The following is a 27536-nucleotide window of genomic DNA, read 5'->3' on the forward strand; positions in this document are numbered from 1 at the left end:
TATTTGAAGATAATCTACATCCTAGCCCAAGCCTCCCGCAGGTCGACGGGGGCCGGCAGCGGGCAGAGTATGAACCCGGCACGATCGATAACACCGAACGACAGTCCAGCGCGCATACCGTTCGACCAGGCAACCACAGAGTCCACTGAGTAAGACAGAACCCAATTAAGATTAAAACTTTAAGCATATAAAATACAAAACTAACCATAACAAAAAAAAAATTAGCAGATTACAAGAACGAGATAGTTGCACACACGAGATCTACTTTTATTTGGAACATATTAAGTCCAAAGTGGATGAACTCATCAGACTTCGACTTTCGGCTCGAAAAATTAATTGCATTGTGGCTCAGGGTGAAAAAAAAAATGTCTCTCATCTGTCCCTTGACTGTCGTCGATGGGTTGCTGTGACAGCTCGAGTAAGCAAAGTCCCTACTCTATTTTCGTACAGCAACTGTATTTAGCCTGATATCAAAAGAGAGGCCGGTCAAAGCTGTTCCGTTGTCTAGCCAGCTTTTTCTTTTCTTTTACATTTTATTTTGTAGGTGGGAAGAAAAAAAAAGATCGTGGGGGATATTTGAAATAAAACCAACAGAGTGTTTAAGATTTAAGGAATGTAAACTGACATACTATAAAGTTTGCATACTTGTTCATAGTCAGTAACGATACACGAATCAATCCCTTCGATAAGCTTTGTTTTTTAAAAAGTATTCTTTTTTTCTAATGTTTGTTTTAAAACTTTACTTCAAAATTGTTGGCCTACTTCAATCGTAGACGATTATGGTTCGTCGCATAGAAATAAGATGAAATCCTGATTTGGAAGATATCGAACAACACAGAAGTCCCCTTTCCTATTTAGACACTGTGCAAGGAAGGGCAAATAAGCCATACAGTTTGATATCTGTAACGTCACAGGGTTTTACCAGGATGTAGCACTGTGTTGTGCTGCTAGTTGCTTCAGAGTCACGAGCTCCTGAATTTTCTCCAGTGCTTATTATCGAAGCAATTCTCATGTTAGAGTATAGCCGCAATGCAAGGAATGTTTTGATTCCTAGTTTTTCTTTCGCCAAGGCTGACGAGCCCCTCCTGCCGCTTACTCAGTTACTGGTTTCTCGGCTTTGACCCTTCTTCTGTAAGTGAAAATGGTTCCAGCGCGCTTAGAGTATGTAAACCACTCTTGAAGGAAGCTAGAAGTTGTAAGGTTGTTAGAGGTACACGTATTTCATTCTTACATTTTAAAGAATATATACAGTGGCGGAGCTTTTGATTATGAAGGCGCGTGGGGCGTGACCTCTTTAGGGCCCCCTGCTTTTTGACATTCAACATCATGACATGAGATAATGGCTTAATAATTAATGTAAAATAAAAAATTCGAACACTCCATTTGAGACCCCCCTTAAGGGGGGCCAGGAAATTTTGAAATTTGGGCCCCCCCCACCCTAGCTACGCCACCTACAGGGCTTTTTTTTTGTGACGGTACGTACCGGTACGGCTTACCGGTATCTTTTTGAATGTGGGGAAAAATTATTACGCTTCTTGTATTTTAACGTATATTATTAATTTATGAGTAGTTAAAAGTTAGGCAACCAATCACTGAGTACCGGCATCTAATCACTGAGTACCGGCATCTAATCACTGAGTACCGGCATCTAATCACTGAGTACCGGCATCTAATCACTGAGTACCGGCAACTAATCACTGAGTACCGGCATCTAATCACTGAGTACCAGCACCAATTTAAAAAAACAACAACACTGTATACATACATATATATATATATATATATATATATATATATATATGTGTGTAATGAGGCACTAGCTAGCACCACCGCTTCCAGTACTAGCAACTCGTGGAACATGCAAGAGCATTGAACCTACCCGATACACAATAGTCGTTGTACTAACAGAGTCCATGCAAGAGCATTGAACCTACCCGATACACAATAGTCGTTGTACTAACAGAGTCCATCGCAGATTTTAAGCGAGACATTGTTACGTTCGTTGACTGGGACAGTTAAATCAAGTCTGTGCTAAATAAAATAGAACGGTTCGTCTGACTGTTGGTTTATCTGTCTCTCTTCAGTTTGACTTTCTCACCAATCGGCATAACAGTTCGATTTGACACTCACCTGGATAGAAGAAATAAGACATGTTTAGCTTGTATGCCACGTAAGGCTGGAAAACTCTGGGCTTGCCAATTTGTCATTTGGATTCAAAATGTTGTGCCTATAGAAACTATAGAATCTAATGATAAACAAACTTGAGTAACTTAAATGTAAGCCCTTACGTACAAGCATGGGTTCTAAACTTTTTAACCCAACGGCCCCAGTATGTTAAAGTCAACAACACCAAATCGTCAACTCGAGTACTATGTACGGGTGCTCCACAAGGTTGTGTACTTTCTCCTGTACTATACACTCTTTACACTAATGACATAAGAAGCATCTATGACTCAGTTAAACTCATTAAATTCGCTGATGATACTGCCATAGTCGGTCTTATTTCAGGAGACGAAACTCAGTATCGAAGCTCGATAGTAGAGTTTACAAACTGGTGCACCGACAACTTTCTAGAACTGAATGTAACAAAAACTAAAGAACTAATAGATTTTAGAAAGAAAAAACAAACTATACGTGAACTGCAAATAAACACTACATCTATAGAACAAGTAAAGGCATATAAATATCTAGGCGTTATCATCAACAACAAGCGTTCATGGGAAGGCCACCTTGGAACTCTGACAAAGAAAACAGCCCAGCGACTCTTTTTTCTATACAAACTCAATAGCTTTAAACTTAACAAGAAGATCCTTGAGACTTTTTACGGCGCCACTGTACAAAATCTGCTGACATACGGAATAACTTGTTGGCAAGGCGACGCTTTATCTAAACTGTTGCGACGTCTAGAAAACATCATTAAAAAAGCATAACAAATTACACTCACAACATTACCACACTTAAAGGAACTTTTTGAACAAAAGTGCCTAAGAAAAATCGAAAAACTCATGGAAGACAACGGCCACCCACTCATTGATCAGGGAACATGAAATGCACCTAGATACCTGTGTGTAGTCGCTGAATGAACTCTTTATGTTGTCTGTTGTATTTATGTGTATTTTTCTGGTGTGTTGTCTTTATATGAGAAACGAGTCCTTGTAATCCCAACAAATTTCCGTAAGGATCAATAAAGCAGTCTTAGTCTTAGTCTTAGATTGTAGATATTTTCTCTTTCCTTCAATTCTAACCAGTTAGGTACAGTCTATACAGCTCATTGGTTCAAGATGGCGAAACGAGCTTTATTTCAGCCCATTGATATTTTCTCTGAACATCTTTAACTACACATTAATTCAATCTTGCAATTATTAATTATTTCACCTGTTTCATGTACATATAGCTATCGCCCCTTTTCTTGCCTGTCTCAAGCCTCATCATATATTCTTTATCGCATGTCCTTATTACATTCCCAGTATCACATGCCTAGTATTGGGAGTCTTTTATATTTTTTTTATAAATAGAAATCGAATACTTATAAAATATAAAAAAATGCTAAGATAGCCTAAATAATAATTAATCCAATGTTATTTTGAATATAAGAACCGCCAATCTGTAATTATAAATGGAAATTAACAAAAACAATATTAGGAAGCTATTGATATGTTAATTAGATAAAGATAGTCCTAATATTGTAACCTTTTAATAAGAGACCACCACAGATTGGTCCATATGATATATAATATTGGTCATTTAATTTACGACATGATGTATTATATATTTAATCTGGAACTAAACTTTGGACTCGTCTACATCAGACGACTAATTTCTATCAGTATCACTGTCACCTAGATTGGCTAGATCTAGATCTAGATTAAAATATTAAAAAGTTGACATTTTTAAAATGATAAGGAACATAAAATCGATCTAGTTCTTCCCAAACAACCTAAGACCTAACAAAGCATGTATAATATACATTACCGGAGATGGAGCATTGGAAAAATACTTCACCAAAGTGAAGAACTTTCCAATGTTTGTTGATCTCAAAGACTACTGCCGGAAACCTCGGCAGTCCCATCTGTCATCAGCTTGTCAGATGATCTCCGCACTGTTGACCGAGATGCGCTCGAGCAAGTGGTGCGCAAACGGTGCGCATGAGATAGCTGTTGTCTCGTGTCTTGCAGTTTAAAAACAAAATCGCATCAATAGAAGTTCTGGAAATGTTTATCTCACAGACCTACATATATATATATAGGTCTGTGGTTTATCTGTTGCAAAGAACTATAAAAAAAAAGCTTTTAGGGTATCAAGTTTGCAGATTATAGAAAGGGCTCATAATAATTATGGCAATGTCTTCGATTCCGAAGATCAAGATTGATTGCAGTGTTTCACCTGCATATTTTTCCACTTGTGATGCAGTGCAATAAGTCTCATGCAGACAAAGCCATAGTCCAGGGGCGTAGCTAGCAATTTTCCATCGTTTGGGGGCCCGGGGACTTGACTCCTTGGGGACCCGACTCCTTGGGGACCCTTACATTTTGCGTAATATTAATTTTTAATTTAAAAAACACTCATTTGGAGCCCCTCTCAAGTGGGGACTTGGGGGGATTTTCAAATTCTCCCCCCTCTTCCCCCCACCCTGGCTTCGCCACTGCCATAGTCCGCTGGTGGTCTATTTATTTTTTATATTTCGGTCTTCTATAGTTATACTGTTTTGTTCAGTGTAATGCACAAATTATAAGACAAATCTCATTATGGATTATAAAGATTATTATGTTAGAAACAAACGATTATTCATTCGCTGGCGCTGCCAGAGTCGAGTTTCGTTTAAGGGAAACAAAATTCATTGTAGTCCTTTTATCAGTTTCCACTGAGGAATTTTCTGGTGATGTGGCAGGTCTGCAGCAGTACCGCCCTCTGACTGGCAACGAGGATGTTCCTAGGAATGTTAGGGGCCTTGAAGGTATCTGTGAGGTCAGTTGTTATTATCCCCTCGGTTGATATAACAATAGGGTATATTGTTTTTTTGGATAACTTCCATAAACGCTTTATCTCCAAGCTTAGGTTCCCATATATATATATATATATATATATAAATATATATATATATATATATATATATATATATATATATATATATAGACTTTAGTATCAAGACACTGTGAATCGATTTGTCAACATCACTTTATTAGGTCAATTGTAAAAGCATACTATCAAAAAAGTCCCACTGGTGATATAAACAACATTATCATAAACATAAAATATAACAAAGTTTTGTTTTTCATAATTTTTTTCTACAATAAATGCATCAATAAAATTTATAGATAAAAAAAAAAGGCATACATTATTATTCAGTGGAATAGGGTTTGCATATAGAATACAGATGTGTAGGTAAGTTAAAGGTAGAAATCAAGTTGAAGCATATTAGTTAAAATAGGTGGACCTCTGTGTGCATACAAAACTTATATCTAGCTTTTAAAATACTTTTTTTTTTGTAAATATATTTATTTAACATGGGTATACTCCGACATACTTACATGCCCACGCAGACATACACTTTAAGAATAAAAGTTTTAAAATTGATAATATGTCTAAAGAAGAAAAAAAAATACAACTTAACAGCTATGCGCATACAAAATAAAACAGGATGATCAAAAAATATACTTATAGTTTCTTGGAGGGTTGAATGTTACTATAGTTAATAAGTGTTCTTTCGTTTAACGCATCACATATACCAATGAAATATCTATAGTCCTGCGGTTCTCAACCTTTGTTCCGCGACCCTATTAATATGATTCATAATTATGCAGCCAACCCAATTATACCAACGCCAAAGTAACTGTGTTTTATCCTAATGATAAACAAAAAAATCATAATGTATAATAAATCTGAAACGCGTAATATCTTTGTCATTGTCAGAAAATAAACATTGCCAAAGTTTTATGACTCAATATGTAATTATGGTTTGTCCGCTTGTGATGTAATAACAGTCTAGTGGATGTTGTCCAGGAAGTGGAGGCAGATAGATGACCCCTGCTTTCAGGCTAAGCCCAAGCCCAGTGGCGTAGCTAGGAATTTGCCATCATTTGGGGGGCCGGGGTGGGGGGCTTTACCTCTTTAAGGGGCCCCTGCATTTTGACATTCGACATCATGACATCAGATAATGGGTTAATATTTAACGTAAAAAAAATAATTTCGAACAATTTGGTGGCCCTCCTCATGTGGGGGCCCTCCTCAAGTGGGGGCCCTCCTCAAGTGGGGGCCCTCCTCAAGTGGGGGGGCCCTTCTCAAGTGGGGGCCTGGAGGGATTTTCAAATTCCCCCCACTACCACCCTAGCTACGCCACAGTTCAAGCCTTTAAATCCGGTCATCGTCTGATGGACCGTATTTTAAACTGTTGAAAATAGTTATGTCGCGACATTTAAAATGTTAGAAATCGTTCTGATTCGGCTATCCTCAACATTTATCATCGACTGACCATCATACTAAGAAATAAAAAAAAATAGCGACAGAAAATGTCACGTTTTTTCACGTTAGAACAGACACATAAAAAGAAGCTTCCGATTTCAGGTGATTTCTGGAAAATAGTCTTTTATCCTTATACCGGGGGTCGCAATACACATGATGAGAACCGCTGAGATAGTTACTTAAAAGAACGCCGCAGACTTATTACGATAAACTTCCAAACATGATGACCATCTAGCATTACGGCCATTTTCTTGAACATGGCTTAATTTTTCTGTTACCTTTGCGGCCAACTAAGGTAATTTTAAGCTGACTTTCATATGTTCCTTGCATGATGGAAGCGTGTAACACTTGGCATAAAAAGTCAAAGTCGTGTCTCTATGAAATCATAAAGAAGGGGACTCAGGGGTGGAGCTCTCAGGCTCGTGTGAAGACGACGACGATGATGACTGCGACAATGGACTGGATGATGAGCTCGAGGGGGAGGAGGCTGCATTGGCCGGACTCGGGTGGAGTGTGGACGACGATGTCGTCTCCGGCGCGGGGGTGCTGCTGGGGGAGCTCGACGATAAAGAAGAAGGCTCTGAGGGGATGTAGGGCAGCACCATACGATGAGCGTCAGAGTCCACAGAGTTCTGCATGCCTCTTCTCGTCACGTAGTCCGCCTCCCTCCTGTGTTTCTGCTCAGCGTTGATGCAGTGCGCCAAGTCGATCAGAAAGTCCAGCGGCTTGTCGGGTTTGTCTGTGATCAAACATACCATCAGGAACTGCAAGAGCAACACAAACAATATTTATAGAATAGCATCAAGTCAGCATGATATCGATATGTGATAATATCTTTTTTGTGTTACATAATTTAGAGAGAATAAGGAAAAGAGAGGGGTGCTGAATTAGAGAGGAAAACATTGAAGCTGGTAGATAGAAAAAGAGAGAAAGCTAGTGCAAGAAAAGAAGAGAGCGTGTAGAGAGAGGGGGAAAATGGAGCAGAGAGAGAGAGAGAGAGTGATGAGATGAAAGAAAAACTTATCAGTTAAGAAGTGAGAAAAAGAGAACAGGTAGGAAGTGAGTAAAGAGAACAGATAGAAATTGAGAACACAGTGCCTGCTAATAGAAAGAATAGAAAAGGTTGGGAAAAGAGAAAAAGAGAGCAGGTAAGACATGAGAAAATGAGATCCGGTAGGAAGAGAGAAAAGAGAGTATGTAGGTTGAGAAAAAAGAGAACCTGAAAGAAGAGAGAAAAAAAAAGAGAACAGTTAGTGAGAGAGGGGAAAGAAAAAGATCAGATTGGGGAGCCCCTTCTATATTCCTTGCTCTATTCGTCTTAAAGAGATGTTCATCAAACTAAAATGATTTTAAAAAATCCCCTTTCAGATATTGCCATTTACAGGGCAGTTGATGTTAAGGTCATCTGTTTCAATGGACAATGGGCGGGGTGCTATGTGGCCAGCACAAAGAATAACCGCCTTTACTTTCCCCAACTAAAGTCAGGCACCCATTGGAGTTGGGTGGACTCTGAGGCTCCATAAAAATCCCGTAATTCAAAATCCCGTAATTCAAAATCTCGTAATTCAAAATCCCAGTCTTTACCAAGCTTCGAACCCAGAACCCCAGGTTCGTTAGCGCATAAACACTCAGACACAAAAAGCGTAACATTCACTTAAGGTCGCGGTAACTAGAACTAAATGTCTAGTTTCTCTTGCAAACTTCAGGACGGGGTGGGGGGGGGCAGATAACTTTACTTCAAAAAGCTCATGCAGTCCGAACTGGAGAATGTAGTCTCTGCTCTCTGTGCTGGGCGTTTTAACTCTTTCCTCATTTTGCGTGTCCGGGAAGGCGTGCTTACTGTCAGACCTTCTTTCCAGGAACTGAAAGACAAAAAAAAAAAAAGAGATTCATTGGTGAAGAGATAACATGTTGGGCATGAATAATCTTTTTGTAGATTTCTTATAGACGTTTGTGGTTTGAATATTTGAATAGACGTGATAAGACTTGTAGTTTTGACTCTGACTAAGCGCTTTATTGATCCTTATGGGGGGAAAAAAAAAGATTCGCATAAATAGAACAGACAAAACATAGAGTTCATTGAAAGAGTGCACACATCATCGCCTTCTTGCAGGTGACTAAAATCTGTACCATTCTACGATGAATACTTTTACCAATGGGCAATAGTTTAATTACAACTTTCAAATTGTTATTGTTCAGAAACCATAGAAATGAAAGTATACTTTAGGAAACATAATATGCAAAACCCCAGATCAACAACCCAACCGTAGACGAAGTGCACGAATATAAATACCTAGGTTAAACCATCAACAAAATATACAATAAAAATAAAGTTATGCGTTTTAATCAAAGGAGAAAAAGGGGAATGATATAAAATTTAAAGTACTCTCGTTCTCTGCAAATATGGCATAATTTCAGATCTATTAATATTGAAAAAGATAGAGACATCAACAGAAATGATGCCCATGACATTAAATTACTAATAATCAGGTACTTTTATACATATCATATATATAAGTCCGCGCTATTTCGTCTTGCGCTATTTTGTCGGGAAATTTCGCGCTATTTTGTCGGCGCTTTTTTGTCCGCTCTATAATCAATTTGGTACATCTTCCAGTATTGTGTTAAGACTTTAAAACCCCGTAAGCTATTTGAGATATGGGAACTTTCTGCAATCCTTGTAAGTTCAAGATATTTTATGTCAGTTTTACATCTTTCTTTAGTGCCGTAAGCTCAAGATTTTTTTCCCCTATCAGTAAATCCGGCACTTACAATGACTTACCCTGAGCAGGTGCAAAGCGTTGTCCTGTTCACGTGGCAAACGTCGCCAGAGGTGGTCGGCAAGTGGCTTGTCGCAATCCCAACCTGTAAATTTCGGTTTTATCTTCGTCTTTCTTCTGGTCACCGGCTTAGGCAGACGTTTGAGTCGACGCTCCCAGTAGGCCTTCCTCGGGTCATTTTCCAGTTTCCTTCTGATCAACTCAGGATTCAGGCCATGGAACGCTGCGTTCCTTGCCGTGTCCAGTTTATGTTTCTCCATGAAGCTGTGGTCAGCTACGTCCATATGCTCGTTCTCCAGGTCCAGCTGCCTCTCCAGCACCATGCCAGTTTGGCTGACGATTGGCGGCAAGGAGTATTGTATTGGACTTAGCGTACTCCTCTCCACGCGTAGTTCGGACTCCAGAGACTCCAGCAATTTACCTCTTGTCATATTTTGCAATAATTCATCCTGGTTAGGGAGAAAAGGGTTAAAGGGGTCATAGAAACGTATACAGTAGTTAGTTTAATAACAGAAATAATTTAATAACTTCGCTGGAGGTGTGATTTTTACAGCGATGTGTTTCGTGTTTTAATTTGCATCCACAACCAAGGTGCAGTATCCATTTTGAGTTGGATTATATACTATTCAAGGCACTCAAGTATTGCATGCACAACACGCGATCAAGTAAGCAAACAACAAAAGTATTTCCTTGAGACCCTGCACTCTATAGAGCAGACTATGTAAAGACCATCAGTTTCTGTCAGTATCTTCAAATATATATATAGTAAGTTTATCATGACAGTTTGTCTGGATGACTTCAATAGACATCTGTTGTGAATGACTCCTCAATGTTTTGATTCGCGAGAATGACCCGCGGGTGATGTTTATATAGAAGAAAGCAGCCCTGTAACTTGTAAGAGGGGGGGCCATGTTATTGACTTAATGTTCGGTCTAAAATCAGATATTGTTGCTGCTGAAAAAAACTTTTTCATATATCCACTTTTAGTGGGTGAGTTCCGCAATATCTTAGTTCGTTGTACCTGTAGAGGATATTGTTTAATTAATGAATTAGACTATATTGATTGTTACTATATTTTATTAGGGACAGTGTCGGTGTGGCTTGAAACCCTGTGTATCGACTATGACTGTATCCTCAAGAAGGTAGAGAGAGTTATTCAACATGTGAGGTACTAGAGATATATGTGTTTAATTCTGTGCTCTGTTTTACCAACCATCAGATAAGTTGATCGTATTTCTGGGGACTGCATAACAAGATAGTTTCCTGATCTAAACATGTCAAACTGGAAAATGTCTCTATAATGTTCCCAAACCGTTCCGTAAAACTTGAATTTGTGTTCCACAAAAAAATCAGCAGTAATAGCTAAATGCTGGAGGACTAATCCTTTGGTAAAGTCAGAAATACAAATAATATTTTATTGTATTGATACATAATTTTTGAAACTATGAATTCAGGCAAGTGTTTCTTACGTTAATCAGTTCCAAATAAATCGATGTCAAACTTTATGTAATGGGCAACATTTTATTCCTAGAAATTTATTTAGATTTGCACTTATTCAAAGGACTGTCTAATTTATCACATATATTACTATTATCATTTTAGTAGATCTACACCAAATGTTGGGACCAATTCATATTGACACAAAATTGTAGAAATTATCTCCCCCCCCCCCTTTTTTTTCTATATATGTCATTTACAGGAACCAATGAAGAATTAGTTTATAAGTTTAAAGATGTCTGGGATTAAATGCTATATGGTCGTATACGGGTTAGTAAAATATTAAGTTTTTTTTAAAATATTATAATCTAGAGGATTGTTTATGACGTCAAATTTTGTTTACTTTCACAAAAGTATTCTATATTTAATTAATAAGAATGTCATTGTTAGGCGGTATGTTCAACACCTGGTGGTCCCTCTAATTGCTCTGTACTGCATGCTTTTAATGTTCCTTCATGGTTGAATGGTTATTACATCCTAGCCTAATACGAGCTTGACATTTTAAGTAGTAGTGCTAGGTCAGACGAGGAGGCGCGGTGTCTGAGCGGTAAAGCGCTTGGCTTTCGAACCGGGGTTAACGTCTCGGATTTTCAATTTCTGGATCTATGGGTGCCTCTGAGTCCTCTGACATTGACATTGGTTGGGGAAAATTAAAGGCGGTTGGTCGTTGTGCTGGCCACATGACACCCTCGTTCACCGTAGGCCACCGAAACAGATGATCTTTACATCATCTTTGTGTTCTGTTGTCACAGATCAAAATAAATAAAATACTGTAGACGTTAATATAGTTCATATAGCGCTACTTTCATGCTTATAGCATGCTCAGAGCGCGCTTTTTGGTCCAATTTCATTTGTGGACCAGTTGGGGGGGGGGGGGTATCTAGGAGTTGGTTTTCCGTGCTCAGTTAACACAACTTTGCCAGAGTCGGGTGTCGAACCTCGAGCCCCCTTCTAAACCAAGCCAAGCCAAGTTCAAGCGCACTTGGCCTCTCGACCACCAACAATTGAACAGAGACTTTGTGTATATATATATATATATATATAGTAGACATTAAAGACTTATCATTTTATCATGTCACATCCTTTTTGAAGTACTTCTAACAAAACCATTCACAACAAACAACAATGCAATATAAACATATTAGCACAATCTGCCCTATAGAACACAACATCTGAAAGAGGACCTTTTTTTTATTACTAGTCAGACAAATTCTTTGATCACATGAAGACTGGAATTTTTGTATTTCGTGCCCTTTGGCCCCTCTTGGTCCACCTGTGGCTACCTGACATTAATCGTTGGCCACCGAAAAAGATGACCTGAGTGGTAAGGCGCTCACAAGGTCTGAAAGGGAACTTAACTTTACACTTTTATAACATAGCCTTGCATATTATTGAAAGGCCTATATTCTTAAAAAGGCCTAAAATACGTGAGCATCGGCTGTGATGAGACATTGGAAGTCGACTGATCCTCTGGTAATACAACTAGCCGCCTTTTATGCGGAAGGGTGCTGGAGGACCTAAGTCTAATTAAGAGGCTTATATGTGATCAGAAACGTTCTCTTACCTCTGTAATTGGCCGATAGTGGCGCTGCTGAAAAGCTTTTTCAGTCGAAGCGACTCTTGTTAAGGGCTGGGACTCTTCAGGTGTCGGATGCTTTAGTGGGCTTCTCACATCCGGGCCAGAAGTCGAAACACGGTTTTTCAAGGAGCGAAGCAGAAAGTCCTGCTCCTTATCTTTTTCAGACGAAGCGTCGATTGTAAAGAACTGGGACTCCTCAGCTGTTGGTTGCTTTCTCCGATCGGGGCTAGAGCCCGAAGCAAGATTTTCCAAGGAGCGAAGCAGAGATGCCTTCACCTTTTCTGTAAATCCATCACTTTTCTTATGGGAGCGCGGCTCGACATCTCTTTCTGACGAAACATCGCTTGTCAAGAGGGAAGACTCTTCAGTTAGTGTGCTTCTCACATCAGAGCCGGAACTCGAAATCAGGTTTTCCAAGGAGCTAAGCAGGAAGGCTTTCTCCTCTTCTCCAAGCGCATCACTTTGCCGCACCAAGCCACTCCCGTAGGGGCGCGGCTCGACAACATTTTCAGTCGAAGCGTCGCGTGTGACGAACGATGACTCTACAGCTGTGATATTTTTTAGGGGGCTTCTCAAATCGGGACCAGAGCTCGAAATCTGATCTTCCAGGAAGTGAAGCAGGGACGCCTTCTCCTTTTCTTCAAGCCCACGACACTGCCACAGGAAGCTTTTCTCATACGACCTTATGATGGCCTCTTTCTCGAAACGGTCCATAGAAACGCTGTTTTTAATTAATCTCTTCTCCAAAGCTTTTGCTAGCAACTCGGTCAATGCGCTTTTCTCGTGACTCGGGATGAGAAAGGATTGGTCGGTTTTCGACAGCACGTGGCTTTCCTTCAGAGGTGATTTGAGCGCGAACTTGCTTTTCATCTTTGGCCTGCTTTTTTTCCTTTTATTTTTTTTCCCTAAATCTCTCTTAGTAATTCTCTTATCTTTCGTTTCTCCAACTTTCAAGTAGTCAACTTGCTGAAAACAGAAAAAAAAAGAGTTATCCCCCAGCATTCGAATTTAATAAAATCTATTTTATAGCAAGATAACGATATAAAGAACACCATTTTTAGCGGGCCCCGTAAGGGGAAAAACCGCTATTAGGTTTGTGCAAAATGTCCGTCTGTCACACTCAGATCTTGAAAACTAGAAGAGAAATGAAAAATATATTCTCACCATGCAATGCGGCTTGAAAAGTTTAGGTGCAACGGCTACTTTTGGTTTTCTAAAAGTAAACCGTTTAATTTATAAAATTAATTATGCAAGCGATTTTTTAAAATAAAAATACACCTATTCTAAAACAATTACATAAATGTAATATGTTAACAAAGTATGTGATTTATATATATGCCCCCACGGTATCACTATGTCGAATATATTTATAAAATGATCACAACAAATATAAATATTAGTTAAAGGTGTCTTTTTTACGGTCAACTAGCAGTGAAAATTAAAAGAAAACATATATGTTTGTTTATAAAGGCTAAGAATGCACTTTGAATGTAAATATCACGCACATTTTTTTTAATGGACTTTCTATGCAGCGACTTTCGTGCAGTAGCGAACAAGTAATGGAAACATAGTACTTATATAAGTGTCCTCAATTTTTTTAAAATAACAGATTTAATTTAATTTTTGTTTAGTGCCCACATCAGGATAGATAAAAGACGCTTATTTTTGTGCGTTCTTGTTTTCCGGTCGGTCTGTCTGTCACGTTTAGATAACAAAAACAACAACTCTAAAAACTATTGAAAATTTTATTTAACCTTTAATGTCCTTCCGAAACATCTCACAATTTTTAAGTAAGAAATGATAGATAAAATAAAGGAAATGTTTTCTTATTTGGTGATATAAACAGAGATTTGAAAACATTCCATAGATGTAATCTAGATAGTATATTTGATCTAGTTAGAGATATAGTATTGATATTGTGTATTAATAAATTGTTTATGCATTATAAAAATATGTACGTTGCCACAAACTAATTAGAGCAATTAGAGAAGTCTTTTGCACGATTAAACAAGAAAATATATTTTAAAACATAGCCTATTTTGCTAATTTTTTTTTATTGGGGAAAGAACTGTTCAACAGCTGCCGTATATCTCAATATTGCAACATTTATTTCAGTTTCTATATATATAACAGAATCAACTCATTTCCACTTGTTAATTAACTAATTGGTAAATATTTTTTATTGGGTTAATGTGTTGTCATTGACATTGAAATAACTATGCAAAGCCTCAACTTGACCAGCGAATGGGAAGTAGGAGAACAATGTGTAAAAAAAAATGATTCTGCCAGACAGACGGACGGCCAGACAGACGGACAAAGCGATTTGTTATAAGCTTTATGAAATACAGGAATACTGCAACTGAGAGAGTAATCACCATAGCGTACCCCCGCCCCCCCCCCTCCGAGGAACGGAGAATGGGGCGGATGGGGCTTTTTTGCAAGTCTTTTTTTTATCCTCCCCATGTGGAACGCTTATTTGCTAAAAAGGTTATGTCTTATCTTATCTTATATAATACACACGTTACTTCAAAAAAAGAAGATGATTACGTCCTACGCGTCATGCATTTAGTCATGCAGATTAACCAATGACTTAAATTCTGCCAAGTCACTGGTTTTCCTGTTAGGGCTAACTGGTAGAACGAGTCCAGCTTTTAACGCCGAGAAGGAAAGAAAAGTCACCATGGTCCTACCTTGTCCGTTAAGTCAGTCTGAGAAACTCCTTGAGATGGCTGAAAAGAAAGGCAAGGGAATGAAAATCAACTCATTGCTCATAAATAATAATAATAATAATAATAATAATAATACTATTTTGAACGACAAAACGATAGATTTTATCGCTCCCATCGGCTGTGCATTGATAAAAAAGAAGAAAAAAACGCTACCATTATTTACATCGCCGTGCCACTGTCTCATAATTTATAAGGAAAACTGAAATGGAAAAACGAAGAACATATGGGAACCTAGCCTTGGAGATTAAGCGTTTATGGAAGTTATCCAAAATAACAATATACCTTATTGTTATATTAACCGAGGGGATAATAACAATTGACCTCACAGATACCCTCAAGGCCCTTAACATGCCTAGGAAGATTCTCGTTGCCTGTCAGAGGGTGGTACTGCTGCAGACCTGCCACATCACCAGAAAATTCCTCGGTTGAAACGGATTAAGGGACTACATTGATTTTTATTTCTCTTTAACGAAACTCGACCCTAGCAGAGCCAGAGAATGAATTCTCGTTCGTTTCTAACATAATAATAATAATAGCAATAATAATATTTACACAATTGAGCGGTGCTGTTAGTGGGTATGATCAAGTCTTTCCTCCCGTATAAATAAATACGATGATAAACCTCTCCTTGGCTATAGGCTAAAACTAACCCTTCAAGGAATTCAACTAAAAACTACATGAATTTTCTTTCTCTGTAACGAAACTCGACCCTGACAGTGCCAGAGAATAAATGCTTGACCTGTCAGAGGGCGGTACTGCTGCATACCTGCCACATCACCAGAAAATTCCTCAGTGGAAACTGTTAAAGGGACTACGATGAATTTTGTTTCTCTTTAGCGAAACTCGACCCTGGCAGCGCCAGAGAATGACTACTCGTTTATTTCTAACATAATAATAATAATAGCAATGTCTATTTTTCTGAAGATTAAGTAAAGGAGCAGTGTTTCATGGGACATGCTAACCTAAGAGCGACCTGCATACATATACAATAAACAGGATGTCTCAAGGAATGTATACAAAGTTCAACAGATTGAATACCCTCCAGGTTAAGCAGACCTCACACCACTAGAAATGTGTTGTTTTGTTTTATGGGGAATACCCAGAAGACCAAGTCTACGCTATGACACATGTAAATGGAAGCATAACGAACATGAATGCACCAAAAATACTGTAGAGACGCACTTTAGGTGACTGCAAGTGAACGCACAATTATGACGACATTGATTCAAAACAAGACTCTAGCGTAAAGATAAACGGGCATTTGAAGCTAGGTTTTCAGAGAAGAGTCATCGTTTATTCTAGTGACTGAGACAAGACTTTTCCCGTTCTGGATTAATCATGTATATTCTGCATACAGCTGTTGATCTACTTTATTGTTATTGTCTTTAATCTGTTCGTCAATTTCTACGAACTTAAAAGTATTACTAGCGCGCACAGAAACACGCAACCAATCTTCTGGTCAGTACAAATTCTACAGACCAAGATTAGACAGCTCTTACAATACTAAAAGAAATGGTTTCATGATGTATCTGAGTGTATTGCTCTACTTTGTCAGCGTGGTCTGACATCTAAATGACAGTTTGAGAACAGTTAGTGAAATAAATTTAAAAATTACTGTTAACTATATTTACAAGTAACAATTTTTTTTAAGACGACTCCTCCTTTGAGAATCTGATGACATTCTAGAAAAGCGATTATTTTACTCTTAACAACTATTGAATGAAAGATTTTTAAAAAAGGAACATTTTTTACCCCGCCTCGATCTCCCCCCCCCCCACACACACACACGAAAAAAAAACTTTTTAAGGGAATGTATAAATCTACTATAAATATTGGCTATAATGATTGGCCTATAGATCCAGGGTAAGGGTTAGTATCTACCAAAACTTCTATTTTCTAGGAAAATCATTATAGCCGTTTTCAAGATCCGTGTCCAGGTTTGTCCAAGTTCCAATGAATTTGCAAGCTGAATAGAGAATATGTAAAGAGGTCCTAGATTATTATAAAATAAAGACATTTTTTTATAGGACACCCTGAATTGTTTTAGAAATGAAGTCTACAAATTGAATATTTGATACAAAGTGTGTAGGAGAGAGGAGTAGAAGAAATGACGATAGTCCTGTTTTGGTTTCTATCTTTCAATGTCAACACATCTTCTTCATCTTCTTCTTATATATTATATTATTTAAAAAAAACGTCCTACGCATTTCATGTGCCAATCGAGTCATGCATGTTAATCAGTGACTTAATCTCTGCCCATCCCAGTCTCTAATGGCACTAGAGAAGAATCTGACTCGGTAGTGGCCCTTATATGCTTAGGGTTGGATTGAAATTCTCTTTTCGCGTGTTCATAATCTATTTTTGGAAACCCGGCATTCCCTATCCTCAACATGTGGCACTATGACAATGTGTTGGCTTAATGGTACAGATGGAACTGAAGCTCTTAAAAAAAAAAGGACTAGTGTTTACATCTGTTTAAAGATAGAGTGATGATTTTTAGAACGTAGATTTAATCTAAAAAGAAACATTAGTTAATTCGTATATATGATAATTCAGCAGCCTACCAATGCAGGTGATGTCTCTCCTTCAGCATCATTGTTGTCCTGTGTGAAGTATTGAAATAAGTTTGACTAAATATAGAATATTTATTTAAGCATAACATTCTTTAATTATTTTTGTTTTAATCTTAAGTTTTGATTATTATTTTTTTTTAGTATATTCCAGTTGTTGTTGTTGTTTTTTTTATTAATATGGACATAATTACTCTAGTTATGCCAGACATTAGTGGTGGGCAGAAACATAATGGATCAGCTTCTTAAGGCCCCCTTCATTTTTATATCAAGTTTTATCAAGACTTCACACTTCATATCTTTTTTAATAGACGTTACTTTTTTATCACATGCGATCAAGACATCGTATCTATATCAAGCTTTATCAAGACATATAATTATGTATTAAAATTACATAAAGACAGTTCCCGTATCTATAAATATAATCAGGTAAAATATTTATAACAGTAATAATAAAACAAATGAACAGATATGGACAATTAATAGTTTCTCATTAGCCTTTTAGACCCAGGTTTTATGGTTTTACAGTAATGCCGTAAAGAAATATACACTCATAAAAAGAACTTACTAATATGTAAGCATTAGAAGATAGTAGAACTGTTTGTTATTTTTAAGAACAAGCGCGAGCTGAATGTGCTAATTCAGCGGTTCTCAACCTTTTATGCTCGGCGACCCCTTTTTACAATCCCCCACTCTGCCGCGACCCCCCTCCCCGCACACACACATACAGCAATAGAAGATCGTCTTAGGTGACCCCTGGCAAATCGTCAATCGACAGGTTGAGAACCCCTGTGCTAATTGAATAGATGTGAACTACATCTCTTGAAGAGTAAATGTGGCCTTGTGTCACGCGAAGTGCACGCCAAGGTTGCCAGAGAATTTAAACACGATGCTTCTTAAGCACTGGCCTTCTTCTAACATCTAGTTTCGTAATGAAGGGGAGATCATTTAAATTGAAAAATGTCTACGTCCTTTCACTGACTTTCAGCTACCAGAAAGCAAGACAACACTCGATTTAAAAAAAAAAAGATGAGAAGAAGAGACCAACTTCTTTTACGTGTCAGTTTGTCAGCTCCCAGCTTCATGTTAAGTCTACTACGGTGAATTTATTATTAAATATGAATTATATTTTGTATTATTACATAAAGTACAATGTTTTTTCGTCTTGTTATTCAAACTTGGAAAATAAATATTTTTTTTTTCTTTTCGAATAGTGGCGGTTCGATGACCTTTCACCTTAACTCCCATCACTGTCACACAATGATATTGGGTCGTCAGATTTAAAATGAGAACTCTATTTTAACATATGTAACACAAAACCGTTGTAAAAAAAAATTAATGAGTATAACAAAAAAAATTACCTCAGCTTCTTCGTCTAGGGTGACCTAGAAATAGCAATAAGAAATGACATACTTAGAAAGTAGAGAGACCCAGAGAGTCAGAATGTTAAAGAGAACCAGAGAGAAAAAGTATCATAGCTACGTCACCCACTGTCTGGTAACATCACATTCTCTTAGATCTACTAGAAGTAAGCTACCTGTCCAGCTGACTGGTAACAACACATTCTCTTAGATCTACTAGAAGTAAGCTACCTGACCCACTGTCTGGTAACATCACATTCTCTTAGATCTACTAGAAGTAAGCTACCTGACCAGCTGACTGTTAACAACACATTCTCTTAGATCTACTAGAAGTAAGCTACCTGACCAGCTGACTGTTAACAACACATTCTCTTAGATCTACTAGAAGTAAGCTACCTGACCCACTGTCTGGTAACAACACATTCTATAAGATCTACTAGAAATAAGCTACCTGACCCACTGTCTGGTAACATCACATTATCTTAGAGCTACTAGAAGTAAGCTACATGACCCACTGTCTGGTAACAACACATTCTATACGATCTACTAGAAGTAAGCTACCTGACCCACTGTCTGTTAACATCACATTCTATAAGAGATACTAGAAGTAAGCTACCTGACCCACTATCTGGTAACAACACATTCTCTTAGATCTACTAGAAGTAAGCTACATGACCCACTGTCTGGTAACATCACATTCTCTTAGATCTGCTAGAAGTAAACCTGACCCACTGTCTGGTAACAACACATTCTATAAGATCTACTAGAAGTAAGCTACCTGACCCACTGTCTGTTATTATCACATTCTATAAGATCTACTAGAAGTAAGCTACCTGACCCACTGTCTGGTAACAACACATTCTCTTAGATCTACTAGAAGTAAGCTACCTGACCAACTGACTGTTATTATCACATTCTATAAGATCTACTAGAAGTAAGCTACCTGACCAACTGACTGTTATTATCACATTCTATAAGATCTACTAGAAGTAAGCTACCTGACCCACTGTCTGTTATTATCACATTCTATAAGATCTACTAGAAGTAAGCTACCTGACCCACTGTCTGGTAACAACACATTCTCTTAGATCTACTAGAAGTAAGCTACCTGACCAACTGACTGTTAACAACAAATTCTCTTAGATCTACTAGAAGTAAGCTACCTGACCAGCTGACTGTTAACAACACATTCTCTTAGATCTACTAGAAGTAAGCTACCTGACCAGCTGACTGTTAACAACACATTCTCTTAGATCTACTAGAAGTAAGCTACCTGACCAGCTGACTGTTAACAACACATTCTCTTAGATCTACTAGAAGTAAGCTACCTGACCAGCTGACTGTTAACAACACATTCTCTTAGATCTACTAGAAGTAAGCTACCTGACCAGCTGACTGTTAACAACACATTCTCTTAGATCTACTAGAAGTAAGCTACCTGACCCACTGTCTGGTAACAACACATTCTATAAGAGATACTAGAAGTAAGCTACCTGACCCACTGTCTGTTAACATCACATTCTATACGATCTACTAGAAGCAAGCTACCTGACCCACTATCTGGTAACAACACATTCTCTTAGATCTGCTAGAAGTAAGCTACATGACCCACTGTCTGGTAACAACACATTCTATAAGATCTACTAGAAGTAAGCTACCTGACCCACTGTCTGGTAACAACACATTCTCTTAGATCTACTAGAAGTAAGCTACCTGACCAGCTGACTGTTAACAACACATTCTCTTAGATCTACTAGAAGTAAGCTACCTGACCAGCTGACTGTTAACAACACATTCTCTTAGATCTACTAGAAGTAAGCTACCTGACCAGCTGACTGTTAACAACACATTCTCTTAGATCTACTAGAAGTAAGCTACCTGACCCACTGTCTGGTAACAACACATTCTATAAGATCTACTAGAAGTAAGCTACCTGACCCACTGTCTGTTAACAACACATTCTATAAGATCTACTAGAAGTAAGCTACCTGACCCACTGTCTGTTAACATCACATTCTATAAGATCTACTAGAAGTAAGCTACCTGACCCACTGTCTGTTAACATCACATTCTATACGATCTACTAGAAGCAAGCTACCTGACCCACTGTCTGGTAACAACACATTCTATAAGATCTACTAGAAGTAAGCTACCTGACCCACTGTCTGTTAACATCACATTCTATACGATCTACTAGAAGTAAGCTACCTGACCCACTGTCTGGTAACAACACATTCTATAAGATCTACTAGAAGTAAGCTACCTGACCCACTGTCTGTTAACATCACATTCTATACGATCTACTAGAAGTAAGCTACCTGACCCACTGTCTGTTAACATCACATTCTATAAGATCTACTAGAAGTAAGCTACCTGACCCACTGTCTGTTAACATCACATTCTATACGATCTACTAGAAGCAAGCTACCTGACCCACTATCTGGTAACAACACATTCTCTTAGATCTGCTAGAAGTAAGCTACCTGACCCACTGTCTGGTAACAACACATTATATAAGATCTACTAGAAGTAAGCTACCTGACCCACTGTCTGTTAACATCACATTCTATAATATCTGCTAGAAGTAAGCTACCTGACCCACTGTCTGGTAACAACACATTCTATAAGATCTACTAGAAGTAAGCTACCTGACCCACTATCTGGTAACAACACATTCTATAAGATCTACTAGAAGTAAGCTACCTGACCCACTGTCTGGTAACAACACATTCTATAAGATCTGCTAGAAGTAAGCTACCTGACCCACTGTCTGGTAACATCACATTCTATAAGATCTACTAGAAGTAAGTTACCTGACCCACTGTCTGGTAACATCACATTCTATAAGATCTACTAGAAGTAAGCTACCTGACCCACTGACTACCAACAACACATTCTATAAGAGATACTAGAAATAAGCTACCTGACCCACTATCTGGTAACAACACATTCTATAAGATCTACTAGAAGTAAGCTACCTGACCCACTGTCTGGTAACAACACATTCTATAAGATCTGCTAGAAGTAAGCTACCTGACCCACTGTCTGGTAACAACACATTCTATAAGATCTACTAGAAGTAAGCTACCTGACCCACTGTCTGGTAACAACACATTCTATAAGATCTACTAGAAGTAAGCTACCTGACCCACTGTCTGGTAACAACACATTCTATAAGAGATACTAGAAGTAAGTTACCTGACCCACTGTCTGGTAACATCACATTCTATAAGATCTACTAGAAGTAAGCTACCTGACCCACTGACTACCAACAACACATTCTATAAGAGATACTAGAAGTAAGCTACCTGACCCACTGACTACCAACAACATATTCTATAAGAGATACTAGAAATAAGCTACCTAACCCACTGTCTGGTAACATCACATTCTGTAAGAGATACTAGAAGTAAGCTACCTGACCCACTGTTTGGTAACAACACATTCTATAAGATCTACTAGAAGTAAGCTACCTGACCCACTGTCTGGTAACATCACATTCTATAAGATCTACTAGAAGTAAGCTACCTGACCCACTGTCTGGTAACATCACATTCTATAAGATCTACTAGAAGTAAGCTACCTGACCCACTGACTACCAACAACACATTCTATAAGAGATACTAGAAGTAAGCTACCTGACCCACTGACTACCAACAACACATTATATAAGAGATACTAGAAGTAAGCTACCTAACCCACTGTCTGGTAACATCACATTTTAGAAGCTTGTAAAAGCTACGTAACCCAGCTCCCTTTTTGCTATATAAAACAAAACTAATTAATTAGTACTGATTGATTAACTGATTGGTTAATTTTTGGATTGATTCGTGAATTATCATCGACTATGAATAATTATTCAAATTTTCAACTTGGTCTGTAAATAGGAAGTGGGAGCAAAACAACATAATAAGGGGATTAAATCCATATATACACCCACGTCTCTCATTAAAATACGAAAAACATGCTTATATGTAACCATGCCGGACCAAGTTTAACAAAGGACGTTTGGGCCACGAGGCCTTCATCAGCTACAAAACAAAACAAAAAATGACAAACAACAAAAAATAGTCTTAAGTGAACTTATCTGTACGATGTTGTTCTCTATCGAGGCAGAAATGAAATGAGCTAAGCTGGTGTAAAAGCGCGTGAAATCAGAAAAAAAGGGGGAGAGTGCGGAGATGTCAGTCAAAGATGAATGGGAAAAGGGGGTTGTGTTAGTGTCAATCGCATATTAAATAAAGATGTATTGGTTGTTGATCCCGTTAGGTTGGAGGGTGCCTGACATGTAATTTGTTTTCGATCTGCAGACGGGCGTTTTGTCATTGCATTGTTGTATGGCAGTGACGAGGAGATCAACGGTACCCCTATGATGTGTGTTATTAAAATGGATAGAGACGGGCTTAGTTGCAAAAATTACGAATGTCTCTAATGTGTTCTTGGAGTTCTGTTTTTAAGGTCCTGCCAGCGTCTCTCATTAAGTAGCAGTTAAATTAATTAATCACCGATAATTGGTTAATTTTTAATTTATTCATGTCTTGTCAGGTACAATGAATAATGTTGCACAGTTTCAACTTGATCCGAGAATGGGAAATGGGAGAAAGAATATGTTGCAACTTTTTTACCAGAAAAATAGCCAGACATACGGAGTTGATATAAGCTTTGTAATTACTGGAAGCTAGATACCCAAACTATAGTCTGGTAACACCACATTCTAGGAATCAGTAAAAGATGCATAACGCACTGTCTGATAACACCACATTACAATAGTTGCTAGAAACAAACAAAGCCACTGTCTGGCAACAGAACATTCTAAGAGTTACTTTTAGATAATTACTTAAACCAATGTCTAGTAACACCACATTCTACAATGTAATGACATAATCATACCAGGCATATATATTACATATAATTATAACTAATTGATATTCGATCTAGTCTAACCTTTATTTCTTCATACAGTGGAATATCCATTTCTTCTTTAGATATAACTTTTTCAATTGATACATTTCTGCTCTTTGGCTACAATAAAAAAAAAAGAACAAGCGAAATATATGAAATAGTTGTTAGTTGTTTCTTTTAAACAAAAATTAGTTTAAGCTGGAAGAAGAGCCGCAAAAACACTACCATATCAAAATATTTAACGCACTATTTCTCGAATAAGAAAAGCGGAAATTAACTTAAGCTAAATATAGGAGGGAGTGGGACACGCCTTTACCGAAGCATGAGAGACCCTACTGGCAGATATAGCAACCTAAACTGTTGTAGACACCTCTGGCAAGGGTCCCAACTACAAGATGAAAGGATGCCAATGAATTAAATGCTTTATAATTTTTTTTTTACAATTTTAAAATTATCATTTTTTAATTGATTAATGCTCATATATGGATTTATAACTACAAAAGAAATCTTTACTTGAGGGGAAAAAAAGATAGCCTTTCGGCCCCTTGTTAGAACATCACGCTCCACTAAGTGCGCCCAAAAGTTTGGGAAACGGCGATATAAATTTTCTTTTTTTTAAAAGTTTGTAAATGTCTCCCCCTGAGCTCTGGTACCCTTGAGATCCCCTTTGGTCCGCACCTCCCATACCATCCTAGTGACGCCACTGCTGTGATTTACCAATACGTATAACTTTGGACAATAGGACTAAATTATCTACTTTAAGAAATCAAGTCAGAGGGAGGTTGAAAGGTGGGGGGGGGGGGGGCGGCTATTATTATTTATTTAAAAGTAGAAACGAATCTAACCTTTACATCCAGACCAAGAGATGGAGTGGATTTGGCTTTCATGATCTGTACAAGAGAATATGATTGTATTCTTACTTCCTGTCTACATATATATATATCTTACATTTTGTATTGCTGGGTTGATGGCCTAGAGTGCATTATGGCGTTGCGACAATCATTTCATTGTTTTCCTAGTGTGTGTATGGATTAATGTGTATATTGTAATTATTTGTTACTTTGACTACCTTTTATAGCACTCATGCTTGTGGCAAAGTGAAAAAATAAAATTGTTAAATTGTGACGCCGCCTTGCAAAAACAGGTGGCATGTGATCATTCCTCGTGAGGGCTAGGTGTCCGACTCAATCATCGTCTTCCAGTAGACCATGGTTATTTCTAAGATATAACTGTCCGCAAATGACCACTATGGAACGGAGGACCTTTTATGGAAGCGTTGAAAGAAGCTGAAACAGTTTCCTTTCAGTCCTTGCGATATATAAGAGAGATGAAGTAAAGATAATCTGTTTCTGTAGCCCACGGTTAACGAGGGTTTCATGTGGCCAGCACAACGACATACCGCCTTTACGTTTCTCCAACTGATATAACTATTAAAGCTGTGTGGACTCAGATGCACACTAAGGATCCCAAAATTAAAAATCCCAGAATTCACCAGGATTTGACCCCGGACGTCCGGTTCAGAAGCCAAGCGCTTTACTACCCAGCCACCGCTCCTCAATGAAAGAGGCTTAAATGGAGTACCAAGTATTGGCAGTAAGTTAAATGTCTGAATGAGGATTGGATACAACTGTCCTTTAACATTGTTTCTTGATGTCCAGCGATACAAGGTCATAACAGAAACTTCACAACGGAAGAACAAAAAAGAGCCATTTGGTAGATCGACAAATGAATAGTGACAATATGAGATCAATTCAGAGACTTGGGTCCATATCTAGATATTATCTGTGTGAAGGCTCACTAAACAGTGTGAAGGCTCACTAAACAGTGTGAAGGCTCACTAAACAGTGTGAAGGCTCACTAAAAAGTGTGAAGGCTCACTAAACAGTGTGAAGGCTCACTAAACAGTGTGAAGGCTCACTAAACAGTGTGAAGGCCCACTAAACAGTGTCGATCAGCAACTGATGAATTCTTTGTTGGCACAAAGAAAAAAAGGCTAGGAAGTTGGTGACTTGTTCTTAAATGTTTTTTTTTTGTCTTGTTTGATATACTTGATGTCTAGTACAAAAGAAGATTAGTTTTCATCAACAGGGTGTAATGTTTTGCAAATAACTGTATTCTATTAACTCTTTCTCTCCGTAATTATTTTCCACGTTCCGATGGAATTATTCATTTTGCTCATTTGTGTCTCACTCCCCTGTTGTGATTTAACTTCAATAACAACTTGCATGTAAACAGGACAAAGTTATATTAGATTTATAATTATAGAAGAATACATGCTCTGTTTATGTAACACAAGTTAAAGTTTATACAACAAAAATTTAATTTAATTGAATGGTATTTAATCATCGTTGGTTTCGTCAGGAGAAAAAGAGTTACATTTGGTGCCCGCCGCCACCACCAGCCTCCCCGAGTGAGGTTTGTATCTTCAATGGTTAGAAAGAAACACCCGAAACATGGAAAACAAAAATTATTTTCATACCTTTTGAGAGGACTTTGCAGACAATAAAACTTCCTCCTCCTGTGCGCAAGAAATACAATTAGTAGAAACCTTTTTTGTTTCATGAAAAAAAAAATGCAAAGGAAAAATAAAAGCATATAATATATTCTACACTACACAAATACAGTAATACTATTTTTTCCCTTTACCTTAAAACGGAATCTCAAATAGCAGTACCCAATCCAGTGAGGTTCAAATCTTTTCTTTTTTTTTTCTGCTTTCCATCTTCTGACTTGTTATGTAAACAAGAAAGCTTTGAGCCAGGCATTAGCAAAAAGCAAGCGAGAATAAGGGCCTCCGAATCGGAGTGTTGCTATTTCACGACATGGTCTAAATTGTGCCGATGTGCCAAAAAAAAACCAACTAACAAAATATTGATGCAGTACCCGGGTTGGGGGGTAAGAAATAGCCGGCAGGCTAGGGGGACTCGTTGCCACATCGAAAAATTGACGGGCACGTCAAGGAGTGAGATGTGGTTACTAGCCATTGGTCTAAAACTGGCCACAGGTTGTGGGTCAGTGTTCAAGTGGGTGCCTGCCCATTTCTAACAAAAACCGCGTTTCATACAGCACTCGTAAATAATGGTCCGTGCACGTATGGGAGAATTGAACAATCGACAAGGAAATGACTTTTTTAAAGGATACCGCCTTGTCTTCCATTAAAGTTGTTTACGTAATTTTTTAAATATTCGATGGATGTCCATCCCTATGACTTGATGAGATTGGCATTTCTCTTTATTATGCCGCGATTTCCCGCCATTTCTTGGCCACAGCGGCTTTAGGAACTAAGGATATGGAAAATAGTGAAGAAAAAAATTAACTGTATATTACATACCAATCTTGACGATGATCCTGACAAATGAATTTCTTCTTCCTGTAGGTAAAACAATATAGGAAATTGACACTGGAATTTTTTTTTTTTTTTTTTTTTAAATATTGGATGTGAATTTTTCGTTTTATGGTGTTAAGAAATGGAATCTATATTTACAATGCCAACTTTTATTTTGGGTTTAGTTTGTATGTTTGCGAATCTTGAACGCTAACTACGCTAACTACGGAGGCAAAGAGCAACATCCTAGCTATGGAATTGCAATGATACTCAGGATCGCCTTCAAAGACTGCGTAAAAAAAAAAAGGATAAGATTGGAAACAGGATCAAAATG

General features: G+C 37.9%; 2 protein-coding genes across 9 annotated transcripts in view; both read right to left on the reverse strand.

Moving 5' to 3' along the window:
- The window catches only part of LOC106068585 (trichohyalin-like), a 69916-nt gene extending 65814 nt beyond the window's left edge, over window positions 1–4102 (reverse strand). For all 4 annotated transcript variants that reach the window (XM_056014188.1, XM_056014190.1, XM_056014189.1 and 1 more), the window contains exons 1-2: window positions 3973–4102; window positions 1935–2130 (exon numbers count right to left, since the gene is read on the reverse strand). In XM_056014188.1, the coding sequence (XP_055870163.1) occupies window positions 1935–1991 (57 nt within the window). In that variant the 5' untranslated portion in view covers window positions 1992–2130; window positions 3973–4102. The remainder of the gene's footprint in view (window positions 1–1934; window positions 2131–3972) is intronic.
- A 1055-nt stretch (window positions 4103–5157) lies between these two features.
- Window positions 5158–27536, reverse strand: part of LOC106068584 (uncharacterized) — an 80407-nt gene continuing 58028 nt past the window's right edge. For 3 of the 5 annotated variants that reach the window (XM_056014597.1, XM_056014595.1, XM_056014598.1), the window contains 11 exons: window positions 27209–27247; window positions 26357–26395; window positions 24723–24767; window positions 23920–23997; window positions 18976–18999; window positions 17609–17647; window positions 15006–15044; window positions 12301–13281; window positions 9242–9688; window positions 8196–8321; window positions 5158–7223 (listed from right to left, as the gene is read on the reverse strand). In XM_056014597.1, coding sequence (XP_055870572.1) covers window positions 6843–7223; window positions 8196–8321; window positions 9242–9688; window positions 12301–13281; window positions 15006–15044; window positions 17609–17647; window positions 18976–18999; window positions 23920–23997; window positions 24723–24767; window positions 26357–26395; window positions 27209–27247 — 2238 coding nt within the window. In that variant the 3' untranslated portion in view covers window positions 5158–6842. The remainder of the gene's footprint in view (window positions 7224–8195; window positions 8322–9241; window positions 9689–12300; window positions 13282–15005; window positions 15045–17608; window positions 17648–18975; window positions 19000–23919; window positions 23998–24722; window positions 24768–26356; window positions 26396–27208; window positions 27248–27536) is intronic. The other 2 variants (XM_056014596.1, XM_056014599.1) reach the window with 2 other exon arrangements.

The sequence above is a fragment of the Biomphalaria glabrata genome, chromosome 16, assembly GCF_947242115.1.
Source record: "Biomphalaria glabrata chromosome 16, xgBioGlab47.1, whole genome shotgun sequence".
In the NCBI taxonomy this organism is placed as follows: Eukaryota; Metazoa; Mollusca; class Gastropoda; family Planorbidae; genus Biomphalaria; species Biomphalaria glabrata.